Source organism: Leptosomus discolor, chromosome 2 (assembly GCF_034619465.1).
Source record: "Leptosomus discolor isolate bLepDis1 chromosome 2, bLepDis1.hap2, whole genome shotgun sequence".
Classification (NCBI taxonomy): Eukaryota; Metazoa; Chordata; class Aves; order Leptosomiformes; family Leptosomidae; genus Leptosomus; species Leptosomus discolor.
In genome coordinates this window covers 7,072,554-7,081,408 of record NC_141392.1, presented here as the reverse complement: position 1 = coordinate 7,081,408, position 8,855 = coordinate 7,072,554, and the positions used below count along the sequence as shown (strand labels likewise).

The window sequence follows — 8,855 nt, the reverse complement described above, 5'->3', positions numbered from 1 at the left end:
TGCGGTGTAAAATCCCCGGCGGTTTTGGGGGTGAGGACCAGCCTCGCCAAGGTCGCCGGGCTCCGGAGAAAGGAAGGGGCGAGAGGAGGTGAGGCGGGTGGGAGGAGGAAAGCCAGAATGAGAGAAAAACAAAGTGGAGAGAGGGAAGAGAAAGGCGAGGGAAAGGGAAGGCGAGAAGGAGCGGAAGGGCGGGGGAAGCAAGGCGTGGGACGGGGGAGGCAGCTAGCAGGGCGCCGCCGGAGCCGGGTGCGGAGCCGGGGCGGCCGGGGAGGGTCCGGGTTGGGCGCCCGGCGCGGCTTTCTGTGGAGCTGCCGCGGAACTCCGCGGGCAGCGGATCCCTTCTTCCGCGGAGAGGGGCAAGGGAGCGGGAGAGGGGAGGAGAGGAGAGAGACTCCTCGGGGAACCAGGGCTAAACCCAGGCTGTACTGTATGTGCCTGCTTCTGGGAGGGTCACCGGCGTGAGGATGGGTCTAATGATCTCATCTTTCTTTTCTTTCCCGGCACTATTAGTGCTCAGATAGGCAGAATGAAGTGAAACTACGTGCAAATCATGTGTAAATTGTCTCAGTTAGGAGCCCTTTATCCGAACGTGTATCCCAGCCTGGCCCATTTACTTTCCCCCCATATCTCCTTTAGCTTTAACGAGGCTCGTTAAGATCACAATAATATTCCACCCTCTAATTGCTCATCCCATTCAACAAATATGTGCACACTGCTTTTCGCATTATTTGATCCCTTATTTAGGAGGGGTGTGGAGAGGGAGGGGGGAGAGACAGGGAGAAGGGGAAGTGCTGAGATTAGGAGTTGCAAAGATTAAGGGGGAAAAAAAAAAAAAAAAACCAACCAGGCTTTTCCACCAACCGCCCCGCTTCCCTCCCCCCCCGCGCATTTGGGCGAAGTGGTAAAAACCTTCCTTACGTACTCCGTAATGATTGGCAGGGCTGACAGTGATTGGCAGGGGCTGCCATGGCAACGCCACAACGACACTCAGAAGACCAATAGAAAAGCGAAACAAAATGTTTCAGCGCTGCACTCACTGTGGATTTAGGGGAGATATTATGAGGCTGTTGTCATTAGGGCGATTGCTGTTGAATCACTGAATCCTGACTCGGCGGCGGCGCGGGGCCGGGTGTGTGTGAGTGCGTGTGTGTGCGTGTGTGTGTGCGCGCGTGAGCGCGTGTGCGTGTGTCCGCGTGTGCGTGCGAGTGTGTGTGCCCCCGTGCCTCTATGTGGCTGTGTGTGCGTGTGCGGGTGTGGATGCGTGCGCGGTGCGTGTGCCCTTTCCTCCCTTCTTCCTCCCTTTCTTTCTTTTCTCCTTGATTTATCTCCCCCTCTCCCCGGTCATCCCATGGTGTTCAGGTCCCCGCTAGAGCTTTATCCCACCCATTTCTTCTTGCCAAACTTCGCCGCCGACCCGCACCACCGCTCCCTCCTTCTCGCCAGCGGCGGCGGCGGCGGCGGCAGCGGCAGCGGCTCGGGCTGCAGCCCCGGTGCCGGCGGCGGTGGAGGCGGCAGCTCCCGGGCACCCCACGAAGAGTTGTCAATGTTTCAGCTGCCCACACTCAACTTCTCCCCGGAGCAAGTGGCCAGCGTCTGCGAGACGCTGGAGGAGACTGGAGACATAGAGAGGCTGGGGAGGTTCCTCTGGTCGCTGCCGGTGGCGCCGGGGGCATGCGAGGCCATCAACAAGCACGAGTCCATCCTCCGCGCCCGGGCGGTGGTGGCCTTCCACACGGGCAACTTCCGAGACCTCTACCACATCCTGGAGAACCACAAATTCACCAAGGAGTCCCACGGCAAGTTGCAGGCCATGTGGCTCGAAGCGCACTACCAGGAGGCCGAGAAGCTAAGGGGTCGCCCTCTGGGGCCGGTTGATAAATACAGGGTGAGGAAGAAGTTTCCGCTGCCCAGGACCATTTGGGATGGCGAGCAGAAGACGCACTGCTTCAAGGAGAGGACTCGCAGCCTCCTGAGGGAGTGGTACCTGCAGGACCCTTACCCCAACCCCAGCAAGAAAAGGGAACTGGCTCAGGCCACGGGGCTCACCCCCACGCAAGTAGGCAACTGGTTCAAAAACCGAAGGCAAAGAGACAGAGCAGCGGCGGCTAAAAACAGGTCAGTGGGGCTGCGGGGTCCCGCTCCGGGGCGGGGGGCGAGGTGGGCGGTGGGCCCCCGCGGGCGGCCGTGCTCCGCGGCTCGGCGGGCGCCCGGGCCGGCAGCGTGCCTCTGCCTCTCCTTTCCTCCTCCTCCTTCTCCACTCCATCACCGCCACCGGGAGAAGTCGGTCCCCCCGCCGGGTGGGTCGGTCTCCTCCCGGCAGCCGCAGAGATGCGACGGGGGGTCAGGAGCGGCTCAAAGTTGCCTGGCACGCCCCGAGCCCTTCCCGGGCTCCCCACGGGCTCCCGGGGTGCGGGCAGGGCTGGGGATCCCCCGCGGGCGTGGGAGCTCCGTGCGCGGCTGTGTGCGGGAGCGGGGCTCAGGGGCCGCGGAGGGGGCAGAGCCCGGCTCCCCCAGCCTCCCTCCCCGCGGCGGCTGCTGCGGCGGGGGTCGGGAACGGGAACCCACTCGGCCCCGCGTCGGTGGGCTCCGGGTTTGCGGCCGGCTCGCCGGGATCTGCATCTGGCGCGGTTCCGCCGCCGAAGGGCCGAGGCGGGCGGCGCGATTCCGAGCTTGTTTCTGCAGCGCAGGCGACTCCGCTCCGATTATTGTTCGTGCTCCTTTGCCTGCGCGGCGGGATCGGCACACGCACCTCCCAGAGCCGCTTGGCTCGGGGAGAAAAAGAGGGAAAAGCCTTTAGGAGATCGTGAAACCTCCTTTTTCCCCAGTCCCCATTCCTCTGTTTACGCCATATGGCGACCTGGTCCTCTGGTCGTGTCTTTCCTGTGCATTTACGCTTGCATTTATTTGCGTGTCTCTCCTTGTCTTCTTTTCTTTTTTTTTTTTATTATTATTATTTTTTTTTTTAATTTCTGCTTTGCCGTGATAAAAGCCAGACGTCCTTCTTTTTTTTTTTTTTTTCCCCCTCTTTTTTTTTTTTTTCTTCTCGTCACTCTCCGTAAAAGTTATTTTGCAAATGAAAATGAACCCTTAATCCAGCTTGACAGACTGTTTTTATTTTAATTTAAGTTTGGCTACCGCTGTAAGCGTGTAAACAAAACTTCTTGTTCTTGTAAATGCTGTCTCTTAAATTCCTCCTAATTATAACACTGGTGCTATTGATTCAAGATTCTGTAGGAGAAATGCAACCTAAAAGTGCCTCGCCATTTAATTTCCATTAAATGGAAAACAGATCAGCTTAGGACTGTAAATAAACAGAAGTTGCCTACGGATGCTTTTGTTGACTCAATGCTGTTGACAGCAGATGAATGCACCGGGAATTGTAAATGGGAGAAAAATCAAAGACGCTGAAATTGGAGAGCTTAAAATAATGAGAAATGTAGAATAAACCGGCTACATTTTTCTGTTCTTTGCAGGCAGTTAAATAGAAAATACCCCGGTGAGAAGCAGTTGAGCGAAGAGTGTATTTTGATTCGCTCTGGCAATGCTAGGCTCTAGGGGTTGTGTCTGGCTGCTCAGCCCAGGACTTTTTGCCCTTATCCTCGAGTGGGGCTTTCTTTGGGTTTCGAGAGGAATAAACGGACGCAGAGGAATATTCACAACACGCTAGGGAACCTAGAAATTATTTATTGCCTCAAAACCGAAAAACGCTCAGCGGCGATGCACCCTTAAACGTTGCCGGTGAAAGGATCAGCATTTTAAAGCTAATTTTGGCTTTCAGGTGGGAAAGGGACTTAAGTTTCGAGCGGAGAGAAACGCTGTGTTCCCCCATCGCCCTTTTTTATTTTATTGATAGCGCTGCGTCCCCGGACAGGACTTTCCCCCAGTCCCCAGACCACAGAGTATTTATCTGTGCACTAGAAAATATTTAGACAGACGTTCGCCTGAACACAAAATGAGGATTCTGCACTATTCTTCCCCGCTACGGACCGGTCCTTGCGGCTTTCGGCGGTGGCCAAGTGTTGGAGGAGCTCCCGCAGACGGGTTTTCTCCTAGGCCCGCCGTGCGGCGGGGATGAATGGCTGCCCGGGGAAAGGGAAGGCGCTGCTCGTCTTCTACAGACCACGGGGCAGGGAACCGCTTCCCCCCGCCCCCCTCCCCGTCCCCTTTCTAACCGCGACCCCTCCAGCCGGGTTTGCGCTGGGTGCCATCCCCCCACCACCCCCGAGGTGGCCGCCCCGGCCCGGCCTGGCCGTGCCCGCAGCGGGGGCAGCGCGGCCCTGGCGCACGGCTTGGCCCTGGCGCTCATCGCCCATCCCGGGCTCGGCGGGGAGGCGGCCGGGCCGGGCCGGGCCGGGCCTGGGGTTCCGCTCCGCTCGGCTCCGCCGCGGGCCGGGCCGGGGCGGCGCGGCGGCTGTCCCCCGGGCGGGCGCGGGGTCGGGCGGGCGGCGGCCCCTGGGCGGCGGCCGGTGTCTCAGCGGGGCCGTGCTGTTGTTTTGTCTCCCGGCGCGCTGCAGGCTCCAGCACCAGGCGATCGGACAGAGCGGCATGCGGGCGCTGGCGGAGCCCGGCTGCCCGACACACAGCTCGGCCGAGTCTCCGTCCACGGCGGCCAGTCCGACCACCAGCGTCTCCAGCTTGACAGAAAGAGCCGAGACGGGCACCTCCATCCTCTCGGTAACCTCCAGCGACTCGGAATGTGATGTATGATATCGGAAAACAAAACAAAACAAAACAAACAAACAAACAAACAAAAAATCCAAATCCAAACAGCCAAGCACCCTCTCCCCGACCCGAGCAAAACAAACCGAGGCAACCTAGAATCAGGACACACACACGCATGCACGCACACACACAGCCAGGAGGAAAGAAAAGGCCAAACCCGACCCAAACATAATAGCAAACAAACAGACAGGGATCAGAGAATCCACCACCACCACCGTCAGCCAACACCACCACCAAGAGATGGAGCTAAAACTTCAACAGTCACAAACGCTGGTGCTGCAGCGGGGGGGGTGGGGGGGTGGGGGGCGGGAAATAATAATTATTATATATATAAAAAGAAAAAAAAAGAAAAAAAAAAAAAACAAAGCAAAAGTGACAATTGTATTCTTTTTAGGACAAGCACGATTTCTCCTTTGCGCTTTTCCATGGACGCATTTCACCCACTTGCATGATGATGATGATTAAATTTGTATCTGGGAAAAAATATTCTCTATAGTAAAGGAAAACAAACAGAAACCAGACAAACAAACGCAAACTCCGATCGAATTTGTACAAAAAGCAAAAATTTAAAAAAAAATTAAAAAGGAACTCCTTGAAGAGGGAAATAACAAATGTTTATCGCCTTTTTGTTGGTCCTATTTCTCTCTCTTTCTCTCTCCCTCTCCCTTTCTCTCTGTTTTTTGGTTTTGGTTTTGTTTTCTTTTTTGGTTGGGTTTTTTCTTTTTTTTTTTTTTTTTAAGTCCAAGTGATGGTCCAGCCAAGATGCAATTTTCTGTTTTTTTGTTCAGCAGACAATCATTTTATTCGTAAGCACCTTTTTTTCTACACTTCTGTCACTGCCTGTGTGGGTACTGGTTATAAATGTGGAAAAAGAATAGTTATGACTGTAACAGATTTTTATTTTTATTTCAAAATTTTATATGAATTATGTATATCTTAATGATGCGGTCATTTTCCCAGTTTGTAATATATGTGTAGAAATGCTTGTATATGATATTTGCTCTACTCTTTCTTTCTTCCTCCCCCCTCTCTGTCTATCTCCCTCCCACCCTTTCTCTCTCTCTCCTTTTTATTTTCCTTGACTCGGTGTTCCTTGCACAAACTTAGCTGTCAAGATCTGACGTGCTAGGTTTTCAAAAGGGACCTCAGCGATAGAAAAAAAAAAAAAAAAGAAAAAGAAAAAAAAAAGCTTAGGGTGCAACTGTAGTTATCTTATGCAAAAGCTATTTTGAGTATTTCATAGCAGCTTTGGGGGGTCTCTTCTAAAACTCCACGTAGGACGCTTAAACTATTGTTTCCTTAACTGCGTGTTTATCTATATGTACAAACTTTCTAAATCAAATACAGTATTCCATTTTCTTATCTATCCAGCGATGTTGGTGTTTTTGTCCGCCACGGAAAAACACATCCTCCCGGTGGGCGCCTCGCCCCGCGCCCTGCCCCGCCGCCGGCCCCCGCCTTCCCCGCCTCGGTGGGACACCCCGGAGGGATTTTGGGGGGACGGAGCGACCCTGCGAGGAGGCTGCGGACGGCAGCGGGGACACCGGGCTGCGACAGCGGCGGCGGCGCGGGGCGCGGGGCACGGCCGCGTCCCCCCGGGTCCTCGCCTCCACCGCGGGCTCCGGCGTTTCCCCCCCCCCCCCGGTCCTTTTTTTTTGTGCACTCCGAGCTGAAAGGCTTCCCCTGGCCGCCTGTCTGCAGGGCCGGGTGTCTCCAGAGAGCGGTTAAGACATTTCGGGATTTGTTTTGTAGCTTTAAATGAAAACAAAAACATAAACTCCTCGCCCTAAGCGGGCTGCAGCTCCTCCCCTCGAATCCGGAGTATATTGTAATGTGCTGAAAGAAGCCTTTATTTGCACGACTAACAGTATTTCAGCATCTTTCTTTTTTTTTCCCTCTTTTTCCTTTTTTTTTTTTTTTTTTTTTTTTTTCATTAAAGGTTTGCTTTGCCCTGGGCAGATTATTCAACCGTGAATTAACGAGAGGTAATTTCTAAACTTGTTTTTACTTGAAAATACAATTTTGAAACTTACCGGGGATTTAGGGAGAAACGTGCCTGGAATTTCTTGACCATTTCCAAACTAATTTGGACTTCCGCTCTACCTTTGTGTTGCCCGAGTCCTCTCTCCCTCTTCCCTCCCCCCCTTTTTTTTTTTGGAAGTCCGAGCCAGGTTTACGGAAAGCCTTAGGAAGCGCCTGGGCTGCCCCTCGCGCACCCCCCCGCCCCAAGAGGCTACCTGGAGATCTAGGGGACCCCCTTAGGGTGTGAGATCTTAGAGCAAGCCACTAATGGGTAGTTTTAGGGAATAAACTGATGTGCATATACGTTCACACACCTTTGGTGTCCCCGAGGAAAAGTCGCGCGTGTGCGCGCAGCGAGCGCGTTAGGGGACGTGTCCCCCCGCGTGAGACACCCCCTCCGGTCGGGGCGGCAAAGAGCTTCGACGCTGGGCGCCCTCGGACCGCGGAGACCCGCGTAGTGGTGGTGGCAGGGACTTTCTCCTCCGTTTCGTCACGGGAGCCACCGCGGGGAAGGACGCAGGCGGCCCGAGGCAGCGCCCGCCCCGTCGGGGTTCGCCTCCCCCGCCCGCCGGCTTCGCGCAACGCGCGGCTCCGCGGCGGGGTCTCCCCACGGGCAGCTCCAGCGGCGTCTCTGCCCCGTCGCCGACACCAGTGGGGGGTTAAGATAACTCCTGGTTGTACGAAACCGGAATGGACGGGAATTGCTTGGGGGGGGCCGCGGGACGGGGACGCACACAATAGGGCTCTCGTGTTCCGCGTGGGTGGGAGGAGGGGGTCGTATGACGGACCTAGTTCTTTCCCTCCCCCAAGCGGCTTTTAGAGGGGAGCAATATTACCCAGGAGGGGATAAAAGGCTCCCCAAGGGCCGGCACCCTCGCACGGGTCTCACGCTTGAGCTGGGGCTGCTGTTTCTCTCTCCCCCGGCAGCGAGGCAACGGAAAGGCCTTTACAGGAAAAAATCCCGGCCCTTCCAGTCACTCCCGCGTTTCGGTGGGAAGGAGATCTTCGATGTTTTTACAGCGCAGTATTTCTGCTCTTCGCTGACAGGAGTGTAGTTCTCATCCTGCTTTATTTTTAAAGGGATTTCATACCTAAGAGGACTCAGAGGCGTGAAAGTTCGGGAATTTTTTTTCTTTCTCTTCCTTCATTTTCGAGTCTGGAAGCTGCAGCTAGAAGGCGTCAAGCCGGCAGCAATAATCTACCTCAGCTGAGCCTTAACCTGATAGGTTTGAATTTTTCTTCCCTCCGATTAAGCCTCCAGAAGATCGCCCCGTCGTGCCGTGGCAGTTAGGGGAGGCCAGGGACAGCCTTTAGCCTCAGCCCACCAGTATCTGGCCTCAGGCTCCAGCCTCCCGGGCAGGGCCCTTGCCCCCACGCCGTTTACCGCTCCCCACTCCTGAGAAGTTACCCCTTTGGCCGGAGCCCCAGTCCAAACCCGGAGGGGCGAGCTGCCCCGGCCCTGGGGCGACGGGTGACACGGCGACACGCCACGCACCCATCCAGGGGGGCGCCGGTGCCTGCGCGGTTTCGGGGTGCTGAGGGTGCAGCTAATGAGATGCCGTTTCAAAGCCGGGCTCCGTAATAGATAAATGATGTTGTTTTAGGATTTGCATTAAAAACCTGAATGGCTGATTGAGGTGTAAATCTATGAAAAGCTGCGTTTAAGCCTTCTCACCCACTAAGTCCATCTGCCCCGGGAAGATAGGGCCTATCGAGCCCCGCCAAACTGGAGGGCTGCCTCCTCCCTGCCCCTGGCCGAGCATTATCGACAGGCCCTCTCCAGCATTAGTTTATTATCCGCGCCGAGCTCGGCCGTTGATTACGATGAAATTACTCGGAAGCTGAAGTGCGTTTGATCAATATTTAAGCGAAAGCCGGAGGACGGGAGGCAGATGGCCGGAGCCCGGCAGCACACGGCGCTGCGTCCCCAGGAGCCGGCCCGGGGGGCAGCCCCGCTCCCCCGGCCTCCGCCGTCCCGCACCACCGCCCCCCGCCCGCGGCCGTGGGGGCACGGCCCCGCCCCACCCGTCGGAAGTCGGGCCGAGACCAGCCGGTTCCGGGAGCGATCTGGAGCCGGCGGTTACCCCGCCTCCGCCGCCCATCCCCTCGCC

The 8,855-nt window shown here is 56.1% G+C and overlaps 1 protein-coding gene across 1 annotated transcript; it reads left to right on the top strand.

Moving 5' to 3' along the window:
• The first annotated feature begins 1,348 nt into the window (after positions 1-1,348).
• SIX3 (SIX homeobox 3) lies at positions 1,349-5,218 on the top strand. Its single transcript, XM_086460572.1, has 3 exons — positions 1,349-2,115; positions 4,515-4,701; positions 5,117-5,218. The coding sequence occupies exons 1-3, from the start codon at positions 1,349-1,351 to the stop codon at positions 5,216-5,218; spliced, it is 1,056 nt and encodes a 351-aa protein (XP_086316698.1).
• Positions 5,219-8,855: the final 3,637 nt, after the last annotated feature.

Excerpts from the sequence above, each read along its gene's own strand:
- SIX3 (XM_086460572.1), top strand. The coding sequence starts at position 1,349 with ATGGTGTTCAGGTCCCCGCTAGAGCTTTATCCCACCCATTTCTTCTTG. Across the intron at positions 2,116-4,514 it reads GCAGCGGCGGCTAAAAACAG|GCTCCAGCACCAGGCGATCG; the intron begins GTCAGTGGGGCT and ends GGCGCGCTGCAG. Across the intron at positions 4,702-5,116 it reads CCAGCGACTCGGAATGTGAT|GACAAGCACGATTTCTCCTT; the intron begins GTATGATATCGG and ends TATTCTTTTTAG.